This window comes from Quercus robur, chromosome 12 (assembly GCF_932294415.1).
Source record: "Quercus robur chromosome 12, dhQueRobu3.1, whole genome shotgun sequence".
In the NCBI taxonomy this organism is placed as follows: domain Eukaryota; kingdom Viridiplantae; phylum Streptophyta; class Magnoliopsida; order Fagales; family Fagaceae; genus Quercus; species Quercus robur.
Window position 1 is genome coordinate 4,253,018 of NC_065545.1, and position 19,653 is coordinate 4,272,670.

The window sequence follows — 19,653 nt, forward strand, 5'->3', positions numbered from 1 at the left end:
TGCTCGACACTTAAAGACAAATTTATATTTCATTAAGAAGCTCAAAAATATTACTGAATCTCTGTTTCTTTTTCTGTTTTCTACACTATCTTATACAATTCAAATAATAATTTCTGGTGCAACTCATCAGAATATATCTGAACTAACTTTGTAGTATCATAGTATACATATCAGTCAGGTCATAGACTAGCAAGAACACGTGGAGTCCTAAAAGAATTCCTATATACAATTACTCTAATCATATGAAAAATGTATACCTATGTACATGAGAATTCTGAGCTGGGTTGCATTGGAATGAATATCCTCATGTGTCATCTGAAATGTCAAAAATGGAATTGGCGGTGGGAGTAAATCCTGAAGCGCACAAATCATTGCAATGGCAATGAAAGCAAATCCTAATGCGAACAAATCATTGGGAGTTAAGTAGTAGACCTGATATGGCCAGGGCTATAATAACGTGAAGGTCACAATGATCTGTTATGCACATCAATAATGGAAGCTTTCTCCTGTAACAACAAAAAATTTTCGTCATGCTTCCAAGTTTCCAACATACGTGGTCCGCAGAAAGATTAGAGGAAAAAGCTTTAAAATTGGTATCCATTGGTATTCATGGATAATTTGCTATACCAAAGTTTAAGAATTTTGTTAAAAAAAGATTTTAAGATAAATAGCTTTGCCTACCAAAATCCATTTTGAAAAGAGATATATATATATATATATATATAGAGAGAGAGAGAGAGAGACCTCAATCGGTGTGGCGCTCTCAGAGGGGAACCAGTGCATGAGAACGCCCAGGTTAATCACAGCAGGTATCAGTTTAAACAGGAGAGGAGTTGTTACCTGTACACAAACATTTACTAGGGTAAACTGATGGAAGAAGGGTAAAACAATTTTCAATTCTTGAAGTCAATTGTATTTTTTACTATTGTTCCATTTTATTTTATTTAGGTCTTATTAGTTAATTAGGTTATTAGTATTTTTTTTCCTTCATAATTCAATAACTGAGCTTTGACCCAAGTCAATTAGGATTAAGGTTTAGTCCTAGTAGTCCAAATAAGTAGACTATTGTAACCCTATGGTGACAAGTTTATAATTAATAAGTTTTTGGTTGGAGTTTTTCCAATGGCATGGTGTTGCCTCCAGCCAACCCTAAGTGTTGATTCCTAGGTTTTCTTTTCCACTTGCTGTTGAATCCAAGCAATCCTAAGTATTGTTCCAATGGCATGGTGTTGCCTCCAGCCAACCCCTGTTGATTTTGTTCTACATCGGTTTTGATATCAGAGTTCAATGTTTTGCATCATAAATATTTTTTTTTATTAAAAAAAAATGGTATAACTTTCAACTAAAAGAAACTTACCAGACTAAGAGCTGTTGTTCCAAGAAGAAGAAGATACATCTTCCCCTATATCACAGCATTTTGTCAACAACAACAACAAACATAAAAAAGAAAACAACATAAGTGACAAGGTATTTGGTGATACTGCAGAGGCAAAACTGGCAACCTACATTACTGGAAAATATTAAGGTATAAAGACACACTATACTTCAAAGAAACTGGCCTGCCGGAAATGAAAAAATAAGCTAATTTCTTGAATATTTTAGGGAAAACAATTATCAGCTTAAACAAAGTCTTTTGTGCTGCAAAAACAATTTTGTAAGTTCTCCAAGCCGCTGATGATACTGCAGAGGCAAAACTGGTAAGCTACATTACTGGAGAATCCTATGGTATGATAAAAACATAATATACTTAAAAGAAATTGGCATACTGCAAACGAAAAAATAAAGCTAATTACTTGAATATTAGATGGCAAACAATTATCAAAACATAATCTTTTGTGCTGCAAAAACAATTGTAATGGAATTATGAAGGCTATCCAGGTGGCTTTGCTTCATTTTTAACAAACATACAAGCATGAATTTAGCTTGAAGGCATGTGATGCGATATTCCAATTACTGTAAAAGTATGCAATAAATTCTATCTGTTTGTGACCATTTTTCAAGTAGAAAAAGGCAATGGAAAGCAGTGGTCACTCAACTTCAAGTCATTTGCAAACAACATTGACAATTAAACAATCACCATCAGATGATTAGTAATTTTGCATAAATGGAGACCTCAAGTTTCAAAACCAATTCAAAATGCTTATAAGATATTAAATGTATAGGCCACTCAAATAGTTGCAGTCTCTAAAGTCAATAAAAACATGTGATATGTTTTCTATTACACATTTTTTTCTTAAAATCATTCCCACGCTTAACATCTTCCCAGTTTCAAAATTGTTTAAAATAGATCCACTGCATCACAAGGCTGATGAGCTGCCCATTTTAAGGTTCAGTTAGAAGGTCACGATAGGAATAAAAAAAAATGTTGCATTATCTCAAAATGGATATAAATATTCTTCCTGCTTAGCACACAGCTATAAGACAGTACCAAGGCATTACTTATTCCTTTTAACTTGTAAGTAGCATTGCCTCTCTTCTTCTTTTTTCTTGTTTTTTGGGTGGGGGTGGGGAGGGGCTAAAAGTAAAATCCTTCGTTTTTCTTTTATATATATATATATATATGTCGATCAATTAAATATAAAATTCATTGAAAAGAGAAAATTGGGCAAGGCTCAAGTACACAGGGAGTAAACTACGGACACTAAAGAGGGGAAAAAAAATAAACAAAAAGAAATAAAAAAATAACCAAGATACATGCTGTCCAAAATTGCTAAACGATCTAAATTGAAATCAAAAGAAGGCAACTGAGCTTGTTGCCATTTGTATAGCATCCTCCCACAAGCTGTGACTTAAGTTGAATTACCAAATGTTCTTTGCTTTCAAAGTTTCTCAAGTTCCTCTCCCCAAATTCCAAACAATCCAAATCAAACAAGGAATAGCCCATTAGATTTGTGATTGTCCTTTTACCACATAAGCATGTCAGTTGCCTTCTTTTGATTTCCAACACCTTAGAAGTATACAAATCCTTAAGGAACGAGTCCATAGATTTGAACTCCCAATTATGTACTGCTCAAATGAAAGAAGGGTTCTAGTGAATGCTCCCATTTAGTCTTACCCATATAATCAGCCACCTTTGCCTCTATATATCTTGCAATTAGAAAAAGTTATGGGTATCAGTCTTGAAAGTCTCAGCTCCCTGCCAACAATCATATGGTCATACCAAAAGTGAACCTTATTTCCTGTTCCCACCTCATATTCAACAAAGCTCTAAAACTTTGACCACCCCTTATTTTTGTATTTCCATAAACTCACACCATACGTTCCCCCAATATTTTCCATGCACCAACCTTCTGTAGTCAATTGACATCCAATAGTCTTCTAGTCCCCGAATTGCCCAATTAAATGGGACAACAAACAGAATCTCAATTAAACAAATGAAACTTAAATTCATCCCCCAAACCACCCTAGAGGAAACCCCATTGAATTTTTTTAATTCTATTTGATACTCTTAATTAGAGTGAGCTTACCATCCTTTAACAAGTATATCTTCTTCCAGCTTATGAGCCTTTTTTTCCATTCTTTCTAGGAATCTGTCCCAAGTAGCTTTCACTTTAAAGCAAGCTCCTAGTGGTAAAGCCCATATATTTTGAAGGTAAGGCAGGAATTTCACACCCAACGATGTCAGCTAACTCGTCCATATGATTACAATCTCCTACAGGTGCCATCTTTGACTTACCCAAGTTTATCCTCATACTAGAAACCACTTCAAAAAGCAGCAAGGTGCATCTTAAATACTGTAACTGTTCCGAAATCGCATCACATCTGACATGCGCCTTGTTACAAAGAGCAAATGTGAGATCTTAAAAATATCACTATTGGCCTTTACTGAAAAACTTGGCAAGAAACTCCCATCCACAGTCTATGAGATCGTTCTACCTAGAGCTTCATTTACATAGACATAGAGGAGTGGGGATAAAGGAATAAAAAGATCTCCTGACACAAACCCTTATCACTTGGCAAAAATCCACTTGGACTACCATTCACCAGTACTAAAAACAGAACAATATTGAAGCAAAAATGAATTCACTGCCTCCATTATTCCCCTAAACAAAGCCTACTCAGCATGTACAAAAGAAAATTCCAATTGACCTGGTTATAGGCTTTTCTAAGTCAAGTTTACAGAGCACTACCAGAATTCCTTCCCCTAGACAACTGCCTCAACACTCATTAGCAATAAGTATCAAGTCTAATATCTGCATTCCCTGAATAAAAGCATTTTGCGTGCCAGAATTGAGCTCTCCCATCACCTTCTAGTAACAATTAGAGTGGTGATATTTTACAACACAGAGCAAACATAAGAGACTAGCCATAATGAAAGCAGGGATCAAGCATTAGGCAAGACAAATATTCAACCCACACAAACAACAGCAGAGCGAGAGAATTCACCTCAATAAGATGAAGATTTGAGGCACGACTAAGGAGAACAAAAGCAAATTCTCCAATTTGAGCAAGTGAGACCCCAACCTATAAAAAAAAAAATCAATTTTTCATAAATAAGCAATTTCTGTTTTTAATCCAGATCTAAAGCTAATTCAACAAGCTGAGCTAGTCAACTTACAATGAATGATGTCCTAATGCTATAACCAAAGGCCTTAGTAACAATAGCAACAACAGCCGTCTTAACAACTATGACCAAAATAACAGATGCTAGCAATATATCCACATGGTTCCATAGGAAATGCCCATGTATAAGCATTCCAATACTTGAAAGGAAAAGTGCTGCAAAGAAGTTACGAATTGGTTCCACCTACAGTGTAGAGAAAATCAAATCAGAATACTGTTCCCATTATTCTTATCACAATAGATACAGGAAATGAGTGACTTTTGCATATGACATCCACAGTGAAGCTGCACCTTCAATCTAAATCCATCTACATGCAGCAATTGAATTGTACATAACTACAGATACTTAATTTTAAGAAGGTTCCACACCAATTATCATAATTTCAAATTAGTCTGCAGTCTACACTCATTTACCCCGATTCAAACACTATTCAGTTTAACTTTTCAAAAGCTAAAATAACATAAGAAAACATCACAACATGAAGTAGAACTAGAAATTAGTTTAGACAATAGTTAAATTTATATACATGAAACGTTTGGAAATTATTAATGACAAAAAAGGAGTACCTGGTCCAAAGTATGTTGTGCAAAGTCAGTAGTAGATATCATAACACCAGCCACAAATGAACCCAGCTCAAGACTAAGGCCTAGCTTATCGCTGCACTGAAAATGTTACAGAACATTTTAAAATATTAAAAAGGTGTAGATAACTTTGAAGATACCCAACAATTTCCCACACTGGAGTCAAGTAACTCAACAACTCACCACCTTAACTTCAAATTAAGATAATCTAAAAAGGAGAATCTGGACCGATTGGAATGGTTTTTTATAAACTTTTTTCAAGAATCAGAATTAATAATAGAATCTCTAGTTTTCAAGAATAAGAATAAGAATAATAATATTGGCAAGACATAACTAAAAACACTATTTTCAGAAAAAAAGAAAACCAAAACCTTGTTTGGTGACCACAAAACCCTCTCCTGTCTCCCCTAGTCCTTTTGTTTTTGTATTTTTTTTTGCTTTAAAAAAATAAAAATCCTTCCCCTAAGCTTCTTTTCACCAGTCACAATCGAAACCCTCAACCCCGAATGCCGTCACCTCCACAGCATCCCATAGCCACAAAACACTTTCCCATCAAGGGATCAATCACCAAATAATTTTTTTTTTATACATAATATGAATGAATTAGCACATGTTATGAGCACGTATTATTTACCCATATATAAATAATATTTGTGTTAGAATAACTAATTTTATACACTAGAAACACACTTCTCAATTTTAAAATTTTCTTCCACTGCCAACACCAATTAAACCATTTGAAATTGGCGACAATACCCAAGCATAGAACGATTTAGCCAACAGCTTGACTTCGAAGACCAAGTCATGGGTTGGTTGATTCGCCTAATGCCGGTAACACCAGATAGCATTGCCCAACACAGGCAATGTTCCCAGTTGTAAGCATGCAGTCCCAGTCCTTACCATGACCATGATTGCATCTAGAATTTTCACCGACCACCTAGAACTCACATGATCTCCATCTGAGGGTGCCTATTTGGTCTGTTATGGCTTAATTAGCCTCCTTCATTCCTGTGTGTACGGTTTTTCTCATCACAAGCCTGCAATTGGTTGTTACGAGGCTTCAATATGTCTTGACCCCCTTCATCACAGTATGTGATTGATTATTCTAAGGTGCTCTGCCCATAATTGGTTAACAAGTGACGCTCGGGATACTACATAGAGCTTACAAACTGGTATGTCATCAATCACCAAAAAAAAAAAATTTTATTAGGTGGTTGAAGCCCACCAATCACATTCATTTCCACATCTGTTTGTAAGTTTTATGCAGTAAAATTTGTAGTAGTTTTAGAATTTTCCTTGGTTAATTCCCAATTGACGCTTGTTGGTTCGATGAGTTGTTTTGGTGAATAGGCTAGAAGATTATGTGAAAAAGAAGGTGGCGAAGTTGTGATAAATCAGCGGTTCAGTTTTTAGCATTTGTTGGTTGGGTTTCACTTGATGGTGTTACATTTTCCCATTTGGGCCAGTATTTTCAGTTTCTAGTGTACCTACAGGCCCACAAATTTTCTGCCTGGTTTATTTTATTTGTTTTGATTTGAGAGTCAGTGTGGAATTGAATGCTAGTATACAGAACATTTTTTTATTGCCTTACGATATACTTTCTATTACTTCAATTCGTATCATAGAAGGATACACTACAGGCCCAAGTAATTGATGTCTTTCTACTTGGGAGAAAGAAGTTCAATTATTTGACTGATGGTACTAGGAATCCTAAGTATGCTTATAGGAGAGTTAAAGATGTGCAGATTAGGAGTGGTTTGTGGAATATTATGGAGTCTAAGAAAAGGAGCAGTCTAGTATTTTTACCCACTGCACAACTTGGGTTGGAACAGGTTCCGGAGTTATATTCTAGTGTCAATAATTTTGAACGCATTTATGATGGCTTACTTCTCCCTTACTCAATCTTTCTTTGTAAGATTATAATACAAAACTTAAAGATATATGTGAAGGACTTAATCTTTATCAACCTATCTTTGCTGATATTAAGGCCATGCAAAAACAGAGAGAGTTATGCATGTAGCCCAGTTTCTTTTTGGCCTGCCTCCAACCTTTGATCCAGTAAAGTCATAGGTTTTGGGAAGTAAGGAACTTCAACTTCCCTTTCTAGGTGAAGTCATTGATCAACTAAGACATACCTCCTTACACCAATTTAATTATTCCATCATCTAGTGAGAAATCTACTTTTTCCATCATTACATGCAGTGGTATATTTTCTAGAGGTGGTCATGGAGATCATGAGCAAGGGGGATAAGGACATTATTGAGGATGAAGTCTCTGTGAATCATACTGTATGCTTTTGTTGGAATCAGCATGGTAAATCCCCTGCTCATCAAGTTAGTCTTCAAGAGGAGGAGAATACTTCAGTCACTTACACCAACATCAACTACTAGAGTAGTATCTATTTCTAAGGAAGAGCACCGCCACCTAGTGTCTTTCAAAGGAATATTATAGTCTCTTAGTGTCTGCATAACAACCTAATTCTGCAGCATCAACTTCCATTTCTACTCTAGTTTAGATAGTTTTTCCCATTACTTGTCTCGCCACCTACGAAACCAAAGAGTCACAGATCACATGACTGCTACCTCTGGTTTGCTTTTTGACCTCAAGTATTCTAATAATCTTCCTTGTGTTACATTGGCAAATGGATCCACTACTTCTATTTCTTAAGCATCGCTAATCTTTGTTCTACGCTGTCTCTATCTTGAGTCTTATATGTTCCTAAATTACCCTTTAATCTCATGTTTGATAGTAAGTTTATCAAAGCCCTTCATTGTATTGTGGTATTTGTAACTAAGCATTATTTTTTTTAGGGATCTCTTGACAAGGAGGAAGGTTGGTGGTAGGCATGAGGTCGGTTGACTCTCTTAAATCGTCTATTTGGAATTTCTCTACACGTGATTGTGGTGGGTTTAGGGTTAGGGGAATTTGTGGATCTAAAGTTTAGAATTATTGTGATAGGGATTAAAAGGTGGCTTGATGAGTTATTATTTGATAGGGATTAAAAGATGGTTTAGAATTTGCCCCTGAACATCAAATCGACCATAACTAATAAAATAAAGGGTAAAATATCACTTTCGTCCCTAAACATTCACAAAAGTTTGTTTTTCATCCCTAAATTTTGCAAAAAGTTCTACTTTAAATCCGTTCGTTTATGTCTGTCAGTTTATGTCCTAAGTGGCTTAACGGAGTGTTGACATGGCATTTGACTTGGACCAAACTATTTTAATTAAAAAGTTTTGGACATGTGGCACAAAGTTATTGGTACACATGGAAAAAGAAATCCAATGAAATTACCCCCAACCTAACCTTATTCCACAACCAAGAAACCCAACACCCAAACCCCCATAGCGGCAACCTCAACTGGCTAGCCCAATCGACGTCTCCAAGGCAGCAACCCCGACAGTGGAATCCCAACCCAGACCAGCGACACTAATATTTGGGTGGCTGATTTGAATCTTTTTGCCATTGTGAAAGGTTTGCGTGAAGCTTTAGGAAATTCATGACTTTGTGTGATTTCTATTTTTTAATTGAGTTGCTCATCAGTTACTGAGATGCCATCACTCTAGTTCCTTGTCGGTTGGTATGGGTTGATTTTGTTGAATCTTGTTTCCACTAGTCCACAGGCAGCAACAAAGCATTATAAAGTCTTTGTTGTCCTATTTGCACACATCAAGGACCTACTGTAGTAAGTCAAAAGAATTGGAGAACCTGCAAGGCTGTGGCTACTTAGATTTGTGATGATTTCAGTTTTTTCCTAGTCTTCTTTGATTAGATTGACAGCCCCAAACAACATGAAGACTATCTTCCACTTCCATTGAACATGCTTCGCACCATGGAGAGTTCAACCACCTAACGGTTTGGGGTCGCTGGTTGCCGATTTAGGGTTGGATTTCATGGTTGGGTTGCCAATTGGGCTCACCGGTTGAGGCTGCTGCTCTTGGGTTTTGGGCATTGGGTTTCCTGGCTGTGGAATAAGGTTAGGTTGGGGGCAATTTCATCAGATTCTTTTTCCATGTGTGTCAATAACTTTGTGCCACGTGTCCAAAACTTTTTCAATAAAATAGTTTGGTCCAAGTCAAATGCCACATCAACACTCTGTTAGGCCACATAGGACATAAAATAACATGCATAAATGGAAGGACATAAAGTAGAACTTTTCACAAAGTTCAGGGTAGAAAAACAAACTTCTAAAAGTTTAGGGATGAAAAACAAACTTTTGTGAAAGTTTAAGAACAAAAATGATATTTTACCCTAAAATAAAAGGATTGTTTTAAGTTTTAACTCTAAAAGACTCTTATCTAGAACTTTAAAACCGCTCGACTTTTACTTCAACTAGACTTCACACAAACCCCATAAGATAATTCTTAAATAGGCAATTTGCAAAGTATTAGCAAAGTAATCCTCTTTGGCTGCATCACTTTCTTACCTTTTTAGCATCATTTTCACCTAAGTCTTCCCTATTTCCATTGACTCATCTAATGCCAAATATCGTCCATGCACAGTGCTTTTGCACTATGCTAGGAAAAGCTCTGTTTCCCTATCTGGCTTTCCTCATGAAGCCCTTGGTCTAATCAATTGTTGTAAGGTCCACCAAAGTTTCTAAAAGCCACCTATTGTTTTCTCGACCCAGGAAGATAGAATATAAAAAATAATGTCCTCTCTTAAAAACCTAAACATGAATATTCAACTCTGTTAAATTACTGATTCTCCCGAAAGCTTAAACTATTGGAATATGGCAAATATAACCATATACTTCTAACATTCCCCCTAACATGTGGGTTGAAACTACCTTTTAATAGGCAAGGCCCAGCACATGGGAATTTAAATGGAAGGTAAAGTGGAGAAGACAAGGATTAAACTCAGGATCTCATACTCTGATACCATGTTAAATTACCAATTCTCCCAAAAGTTTAAGCTATTGAAATATAATAAATTTAATCATTTAATCACATACTTCTAACAAACTCCACCAAAGTATTTTCGAACAATTTTGATTCAATGGGGCCACCAATGCTTCTCTAGAACAGGGAAAACATCTTGTCTCTAGAGCTCATTTTGCTCCCTGGGTCTATGCTCCTCCCTGTCAATCCCATCTTACAGTTCATCAACTTTACCTTCTCTTCTACCTCAATATAGAAGATTCATGCCCTTTTCTACAAATTTAAACAAAACATTTTCCCATCTCCCAAAACTTTTGGTAGAATTCAACTACATCTACTTAGTCACATAACTGTACAATAAATCAGGCAATTGAAAATATAGAGCACATTGTACAAAGGAGATCACCACAAATAGAATAACTATTGTCACAGAAATAACAGGCCAAAAGCAGGCAGGATGCATTATCAAAATGCAAAATGATGAACAGTCATTAGTCTTAATATGAAAGATAACCATCTGGAACTCACCCATGCAGATAATAGGCAGAAAGCCACAGCAGCAAGCTGATAAAGTTCATTTGTCTGGATCATAAAAGGGAAACAAAATGAAATTACAGAAATACTAGTCAATCCAAGAATGTAGCTAATGTTGTTTAAAACTTACTTGAGATGATAGCTGCATCATCAGTTTTAGAAAGCGGGGAACAAATGACCAAGATAATACAGATGCAGCAGAGATATATATCGACAGCACTAGCAGCCTGATGTCAACAAAAGAAACAGGCCATATTCAATAAAGATGATGGTGTTGATGCCAACAAAACAAACCGGTTGCCACAAGATAATTGACTAATTTACATGCTGGTGTTGACACCCTTTTCTTGGTCATGCAAAAACACAACTACATTTCAAAATAACTAAAAGCTTGAACACTGAAAGAAAATTTTAAATCATGAGTCCTCAGTAAGTTAAATGGGGAGAAAAGCCAAAAACAAAAACTACTCATGAACAGACTTACACTTTTCCCATTGAAATCATTCCCTGCAAAAGGCCACCGTTACCACCCAAAACTGGGAGCAAGGCAAACAGTAGACCAACAGCACAGTCCTGAAATAATCCAAGGTGAACAAGGAATATATGAAAACCAAAAAATCAGGCTTCCTACCTCAGTGTATTTAAACTCTGAGATCTACCATCTGATTAGAAATGATTTATAAGATACCTGAAAAATAAGTGTCCCGATTGTAACTTGACCGTGAAGAGAATTACTACTATTCCGTTCCACCAGAAACTTCACCACCTGGGAAAGACAATAAGAAAAGCATGGAAAGCACTAAGCAAGCAGCAACCAGGTAAAAAAGAAAAAGTTGTGTCATGAAAAGGTCTCTAGAGAGATACCACTGCTGTTGACGACATCGATAAGAATGCACCAACAAATACACCTTCAGACAAATTTGCTCCAAATAACTGCAATATTAGCAGATGATCAAGCTTAGCATCTGTTTTGAACAAAATTGTAACTAATCAAAATGAACAAAATTCAGATTAGATACTCTCAAAAGTATACCATGGCAAGTATGCCACACAAAAACATAAATATGAAGATCTGAAGCATCCCCCCAAGAACAGCAACAGGTCCCACAACTTTTAACTGCAACACACACAAGTTAAACCACAAAAAGGGAAGCATATTATTAGTTATTACATAACTGCCAAAATAAGCTACCGTGAAATACAGGGTAGAAAAGAATTCCCAATCCGGGAAGTGAGAACAATATACCTTTGTCAAAGAGAATTCCAGCCCTAAAGCAAAAAGAAGAAAGACAACACCAAACTGTGCAACAGTTTCAACCTGTAATTAAAAAGAGAGAGAGAAGAGAACTTGTCATTGTAGATCATTGGTTCGAGGTAAATGGTAGACCAAATCATTGCACATGAAATTCCCATAATATGACTTGCTTTAACTCAATTGAGTCTATCATAGTCACTCCATGCTACATAGCACATGGATATAGACCGATTGCACTTGATTTCTTTATGATAAATTACCAATTGCCCAAAAGCTCAAGTTGTTAGGAAATTGTGAATTTAATTATTTAGCCAATATTCTAACACACCCCTTCAATTGCAGACCAAGACTACCCCTTAATAAGTGGGATTCAACACATGAGATTTTTAAATTTTTACATGGAAGGCAGAGCAAAGACACAATTCAAACTTTTCAAAACCATTTTGCTCTGATACCATGATAAATTAACGATTGTCCTAAAAGTTTCAATTGTCAGGAAATGATGAATTTAAATCATTTAATTTAAGATGTTGCACATGAATATAGGCTATTGTACTAAAGGATGTGCAATGTGTGCATGCTCCTCATCTTGGTGACTTCCTCTATCTAATGACTACTGTTATCTAGGCAGTCACCCTACTTATAGGTAATGGAGCGTGTTAAAGTATTGGGTTTATGTTGATGTAATGGCCCAAGAGGCCTAGTTAAGTTGAAAACCCATGTTGGGCTAACCCTAGCTTCTAGTTTCTATAAATACCTTGTTAAGGGTTCATCGTAATTATTGACTTGAGTATACAGTAATAATGTAGCAACTAGGGCTTTATTATGTGAATGTAGGCCATTGGCCAAACCATAAAATCCTTTGTGTTCTTCTCTCTTTCGTGCTTCTGCTTCTCTATATTATTTAATTCTCGTCTTGGATGGAGCATAATATAGAATAATGCTGGAAAAATTGGTAAATTTGGTGTGTAAATGGAGAAAATCTTCAGGAAGTGTGGTTAGTTAGAACTTTTCATATTCTATCAAAGTTACTATTCTGACCTCTAGTTTAAGGAAAAAGTTTGGCTCCAAACCAGTTTGGAGCTATCTTCTTCCAACCTACTATGTAATGATTAAAGAAACCATCCATGTGTAGTGTTAGTTATATGACTTTTTTAATGAGTTATGTGACTTGTTAAATAATACACATGAATAGTCTTATAAATCGCCACGTAATGAGTTGGAAGAGATAACTCCAAACCAATTTGGAGACAAACTTTGTCCCTAGTTTAATACTTTTTTGTATCTATGTCAAGGGCATTTAGAAGGGTGAATAACCTTTTGGAGTGAATTTCTGAAAACAATATCAGTGAGGAAACATTTTAATAAAATAAAAGTAAGAACTTGAGAAATGATGATAGAACAAAGCGTTCTAACTTCAAGAAATAATGTTCTTGGGCTGTTAACATCAACATACCTGTACCATTTCACTAATGAATTTCAGGCCTCCTGGTCCAATAACCGAACCGGCAAGTAGATATCCCACAATAACCTACCATATTTATCAAAAACGAACAAAAGAACATTTCAAACATTGTGCCACATAAATCACTTTATATACTTGGACATAAATGCAATGCAATTAGTCAAAAAATAAATAAAGCTAAAAAATATGAATACAAACTGGTTGCCCCAAACAGGAAAAGATAATTCCACCAATAGCAGCAGTAACTATGACAACCACCAAGTCTGAGATCAATCTGCCAGAATGTAAAACAGAACTAATAAGGCATAAATCCCAGGCAGCATATAAAATCTAAACTAAACAACTTCAACCATTGTTTTCAAGAACTGACTAACCCTAAATAAAAAACAGATTGTAATTCCAAAGTATAGGGTAAGTTTGGGGAAAAGCCTTGTTAGAGAAATTTTAAAAAATAAACACTATCTGTGATTGCCAACTCCAGCATTTAAATGACATTTTCAATTTCTGAAAACAAAGAAATAAGAGAGAGCCTTGGTTTTAAAATCTTTAAAAATAAATAATAAAAAAAAAAACTTCCCATACTTGAAAACGGCAATGTTTTCTTATGAGATGAGACAACATATTCCCTTTTAAAAAATATAAAATAAAATAACTGCCAATTAACAAATAAACAAACCAAAAGGCAACTTTTTGCCAACTTCAAATTCAGTGTCTATTTGGATAGCTTATTTTTTGTCAGCTTATTTTACTATTCAACTTATTTTTGCTATTATTCATGGGTCTCATTGCACTTTTTGATACTATTTATAAATCTTACTGTACTATTTCAACTAACTTTTACCATTATTTATAATACTTTTAACAAAAAATTTTCAGTTTCAGCAAAATAAGCAAATCCCAAACGGACCCTCAATTAAAAAAATGGTATTCAAAAATCCATTTTGAATTTTGAGCCAGACTGACCCTGAATTTATCGTGATTTACAATAAGGAGAAAAGAAATAAGGATATCAACCTCAAATCTACTTGTAGTACTGGATACTTGGATTTCTTGTTAGACATCACAAACACATTGTCCTACCATCATGTAAGAGAAGCAAGTTAGTGGGGATGAAATTTAGAGCATGAACAGCTATAACCCTCCCAAAGTTTTAGCGCACCTTTTTGTCAATCAAGGTTTCCACATCATCAGAATCCTCATTCTCTAGGGAAAAAACATCTTGGAGCTGGAATGCTCTTGTACCACTGATACACATGTTGTTTGAGTAATGTTATAAATTAAAAAAATATAAATGTATATTCAACATATTTTCACAATGTATTATATACATTCCCATACTTTGCCTCCTGTGTATCATTTTTCTTGGTCTTCTCATGAGTGATTTTAGCTACAGTCTCCAGTACAGCCTGTGAAACATAATCGAGACTCATATTTAACGTGGATAACACAATTAAAGAATGTTAGAGCCAAACAGTTCAACTGGGAAAGAAATTTACAAGAACAAACATCACCCAGTTTTCATACTATCATGTGATTTGTACACGAAGCAGTGTTCAGCTACACTGTGGACTAGCCATTTGGGAAGCATGACTTGGAGGTATACACAAAGGCCAGATCCCAAGTAAAATTTCTTTTATTTGTCCATTTATTTACTTATTTACGAATACTAGCATATTGCATCACAATGGAGCATATGAATCAGCCTTTATATGCCAATTCAAGCCAAAACCAATCAGAAAAGTTGAAATTTTTTCCAAAAACAAGGAAATGGTCAGGGTTTGAATTTCCAAGTTCAAATTTGAGAAATACGGATAGATTTCACAAACCCATTACATAAGTGAGAAAATTATGTGAATATTGCACCATGTCCAACAGATTTACAGGAAGAATCAACCTACCTGTTGATCAGCTACACTGTTGTTGAAGCTGCTTCGATCAGATACTAGTAAAGCAGAAGCAGAATGAAATATTAAATAATTAGGGTTCAATGAAATATCAAACACCAAGGAACAAAATGCAATACTACAAGAATTGTGGTCATGATTCAATCAATATCTGGATTCCAAATTTGAAGCAAATAGGCAAACATACATCATCAATATTGAAGAGCAGGACTGAATGGAATACATGACATTCTCCAAAACAAATGAAATTTTACATATATCAAAAGGAAAGTAATCAAGAATTAGCTTCATTTCACTGCCAAACCATAGAAGGCAAAGAAACAATTTTCTTGACATGTATATCACATTTTGACATGGAAGACAAGCAATAATAAATTGCAAGAACATAGAGTCCATGGTATTTAATTAGGTTTTTATATTTTATTTGGTTATTCTAGAGTCAAGGGTATTTTAGAAATTCTACAATTGTTAGATATGGGTAATGGGTTTTCTTCTATTAAAAAGTAAGCCTTATTTAGTTTGTGGGTCTTTTTGTATGGGCTTTGATTTTATTCAATTAGGGTTTTGTTTACTGGTCAAAGTAGAAATCTTAGTTCTAATAGGAGAAGGTACATGTAGGATCTATATAAGTGTCTTATTGTACTTAAAAAAGTTTTAATTATGTTTTGAGTATTACTTATTTCTTTTCTTCTTCTCTTTCTTATAGTACTATTCATACAGCCCATAAACACAATAAAAATCTCTCTTTTTCTTCTTTCTTACAACCCCAAATTAAGCTCTTTGTTTTACATATCAAAACCCTAAATCCCCACATACTTTCTTCTACCATAACTTAACAACTCTAAATCCTGTTTCTACAAGTCCACCTAAACCTTAACCCGCCACAACCACACATAGAAATATTCCCTAATTTGTCCTACGTCAGCCTTGGACTTAAAGTTCACCCAAAGGAGGACTCAAGTATTTCAAAGGCAAGCTAGATATCTTATAGCCAAGTACACCAGCCAATGCTTCAATCTTGTGGACTTTCCCTACGGGAACCATCTCAAGCTTTCCTAGATTTATTTTAAACCTGAGCCAACTTTGAAACAAAGCAAAACACATTTCCAATGGCCAAGCTGTTCCAGATCATTGGCACAAAGAATTAAAGTGCCATCAGCAAACAAAAGATGGGACACCATCACCAAAGCAATCATTCTTTCCCCCACTGAAAACCCACGTAAATATTCCCCATAAACCAACTTAGAAAGCAATCTACTCAGGGCCTCCATTACTATCACAAATAAAAAGGGCAACAACGGGGGATTCCATTTCTAGGAGCGTCTTAGGTTTTGTTTTCTTTAAATTTCAAGTTAGTCTTCATTATTTATTACCTTATTAGGTTTTTAGTTTACTAGACAAACTAGGAATCCCAATACTAATAGTATAAGAAAGAGTCCTCATATATATTTATGCTCAATATACTCAAAGAACACATGGAGTTAATAAAGAAAAATATTCAGTATTTGAGTATTAGGACACATTAATAAAGGAATAATGTTACACTCCCTCAGATTATCCACTATAAGAATTTTCTCCAAAGAAGCAGCCCAAAGAAAGAATGCCACTTTTGTTGGGACCTTAGCTTGGCTTTTAAATGCTTTTCCATGGTAACGCCTCAACTCCCATAGTAACTAATGCTTTTCCAATGAACTAATGCATTCATTGGAACCCTTTATTCCTCAAACTAGTCCAAGATTGGGAATTGGAATCCATGTAACATTTTTTTTGGATGATCTTTACTGTATTAAAGTTAGACATGAGGGAAAGGATAAACCAATTTGGTCACCTTCAAAGACAAATGGATTTTAAGTTTAAAATTATTACAAGATGTTGCTATTAAGGGGCAACCAGCTTTTTCCTTGTAAAAGCATTTGAAGAGTGAGCGGCGAGAGCTCCTTTGCAGGTTTTCTTCTTCACCTAGACTGCTGCATTGGAGAAATTTTTTACAACAACCAATCTGAGGGAACATGGAGTAATATTTATGAATTGATGCTACATGTGTAGATCTAATGGAAAATATGTAAACCAATTATTTCTACATTGTCCAATAGAAAAAGAGTTGAAAATGTTCTTATGTCTTTGTAGGGTAAGTTAGGTGATGTAGAGCTTAGTAGTTGCCCTTTTGGCTAGTTGGAAAGTGAACTTTGGTAGGCTTAATGGTTGAGAGATTTAAAAGCCAATTCTACTATGGTTAGTATGGAACATTTGGAGAGAGAAATAGACGTTAATTTGTGGGGAAAGAGCATTTGATAGTGCAACTAAAGTTTTTATTCCTCAGGTCTCTATGAGTGGACATCAATTTCTACATCTTTCACTGCCTCGCATCTTATCGACTTCCTAGCTTGTACAAATTTTAGTTAATACTTTGTAGTGTTTTTTTCTTCTTGGCACTTCCTCTATATTCTTCCTGTGTATTAGGACTTTGCCCATATGTGTGCTTTTCTAATGAGATCATTTACTTATTAAAAAAAAAAAAAAAAAAAAAAAAAAAAAGATTCCACCACTAGATCCAACTGCAAGGATCACCACCCTTTTCATTTCTTCATTTGGTCCAATTTTTAAAACCATGGTTATTGCCTTATTTCCTTCCAACTTCCATTGGAACTACATCCTCCCCTGTCGCGACCTTTCAGATGTGACTTCACATTAAACCTCTTCCTACTAGTGATGCCATACCATAAAAGTCCTCCCCCATTCTCCTTTTTCCCTCTCTAAAACATCGGATAAAAAAAATTGCATCAACACCAGATTCCAATCTTGCAATGGCCTTACTGGATGGCTTGGACGTTTTTAAGCACCTTTGCAGAAAGCTATAAATCTATAACCCTACCAAACTGATCTGAACCCAATTCCATATTTCAGTTAATTTCAACTTGAACCACATAAAAATATTATGTATTCAAGTTCTACATAGTATTTGGAGGTTTATAGATCCTTACTCATATAGTACCCTAGTTGGGTATTTTGCAACTCAACAAGAAGTTTGACATGGCGTTTTTGTACACACAGACACGGTATCAATTTCAGCAAGCAATACACCATCGCGCACAAGACAATGACCACTAGCGGGCCCGCATTATACATGGTTACTTCATGGAAGCTACTCAAATTTAAAAAGTGCCGATTTATCTTAAGCAATGCAGTCGCAATAAACTGTTTCAATATTTTCTATTCCAAACCTTAAGTAGTGTGTTTGGTTGCTGAGAAAAAAAATATTTTATTTTTTCTTCAAGCATTTCCTTATCCTCTACTAAGTTGCGCCTAATACATCCATTTAAAAATTTTCCCGGAAACCAAACAGAGCTTAAATTAAAAATTTTCAGAAATCTAAAATCACAAAGAAAAAAAAAAAACGAAACTGACCTTCAGGCTGATCATTCTCGGAGAACTCCTTCTCGAGGACCCGATCGAACATTTTGGCTATGCTACCATCGCCGGAATCCGGTGCGGACGAGTTCAACAAGCTCCCGTAGAACCTCTCCCTGATTTCCTTCTCAGATCTCGCGGCGCAACCGCAATTCCAATTCCCGGTGGAAATCAAAATCACAAACAGGCAGTACCAGAATCCAAGCGTTCCACGCTTCTTCTTAGCTTCGAAAATCGCCATTTTTGAAACTCCACACACAAAAAAAATGAATAGTTCTGAGAAAATGTATAAAAATTTTCAATTCAAATTCAAAATGGAAGAGATTTTTTGATTTTAGGAATGTGTATTTGAATGGAGGAGTTTACTTTTTTCTCTTTGGTTTAATTTGGTTTGGTTAGTGCTTTTTTGGCAGCTGTATTGGGATTTAATTGTCCAGGGGCGGGATCGCACGTGTCAAAATTATAATTATAACTCTGAGGGCATGTATAGAGTGTTTCGCATGCAAATATCACATGGTGAGACTCGAGTGTTTCTGCGTTTACACGTCTGCGTTGATGATAATTTAGTAATTTTCTTGAAGAAAATCATGGACATTTGTTTATGTTATTTTTGCTATTTATCATCAAAGTTAGAGACTTTAGCAGTTGAGTTAATTGAAACCTACTGGATATAATTATTTTATTTTGAATTATAATTTTTTTTTTGATAAATTTTACAAGTGGGGATAAGTTATTTATAAGAGACTATGCAAAGTCACTTACTTACAAAGACACTATTAATTTTATTTCATTGTAGTTAGACCTTGTCATAATTTTGTTGATAAAATTAAATTATTACTTTGACTTTGATTTGTTAAAGTTTTTCAAAATTATATAAATAGTGTGTCATTGATGGCAATGGTAGAGAGGGGGTCAATGGTGATGATGGTGTCAAAATAGTGTTGTAGTGGTGGCAATTGTGGTATGGTGGTATTAGGCATTGGCCATTGGGCATGGTGACAGTAACATGGTTGTGGTAATGACGATAGCCAAAGGTGATGTGGTAGTAATGGAGATTATTGT

General features: G+C 35.3%; 1 protein-coding gene across 1 annotated transcript; it reads right to left on the minus strand.

The window, feature by feature from the left end:
- Nucleotides 1–10: 10 nt before the first annotated feature.
- LOC126710571 (K(+) efflux antiporter 5) lies at nt 11–18,996 on the minus strand. Its single transcript, XM_050411100.1, has 21 exons — nt 18,589–18,996; nt 15,178–15,221; nt 14,618–14,685; nt 14,439–14,523; nt 14,294–14,355; nt 13,478–13,553; nt 13,271–13,345; nt 11,806–11,877; nt 11,593–11,676; nt 11,424–11,492; nt 11,248–11,325; nt 11,044–11,132; nt 10,690–10,786; nt 10,554–10,607; nt 5,131–5,226; nt 4,559–4,747; nt 4,387–4,464; nt 1,358–1,402; nt 745–840; nt 433–506; nt 11–315 (listed from the first exon to the last, which is right to left on the minus strand). The coding sequence occupies exons 1-20, from the start codon at nt 18,830–18,832 to the stop codon at nt 465–467; spliced, it is 1,743 nt and encodes a 580-aa protein (XP_050267057.1). The 5' UTR covers nt 18,833–18,996; the 3' UTR covers nt 11–315; nt 433–464.
- Between the last annotated feature and the right edge of the window lie 657 nt (nt 18,997–19,653).

Excerpts from the sequence above, each read along its gene's own strand:
- LOC126710571 (XM_050411100.1), bottom strand. The coding sequence starts at position 18,832 with ATGGCGATTTTCGAAGCTAAGAAGAAGCGTGGAACGCTTGGATTCTGG. Across the intron at positions 10,787-11,043 it reads ATGATTTCAATGGGAAAAGT|GCTGCTAGTGCTGTCGATAT; the intron begins GTAAGTCTGTTC and ends TGTTGACATCAG. Across the intron at positions 5,227-10,553 it reads TCTGCCTATTATCTGCATGG|TGCAGCGATAAGCTAGGCCT; the intron begins GTGAGTTCCAGA and ends TAACATTTTCAG.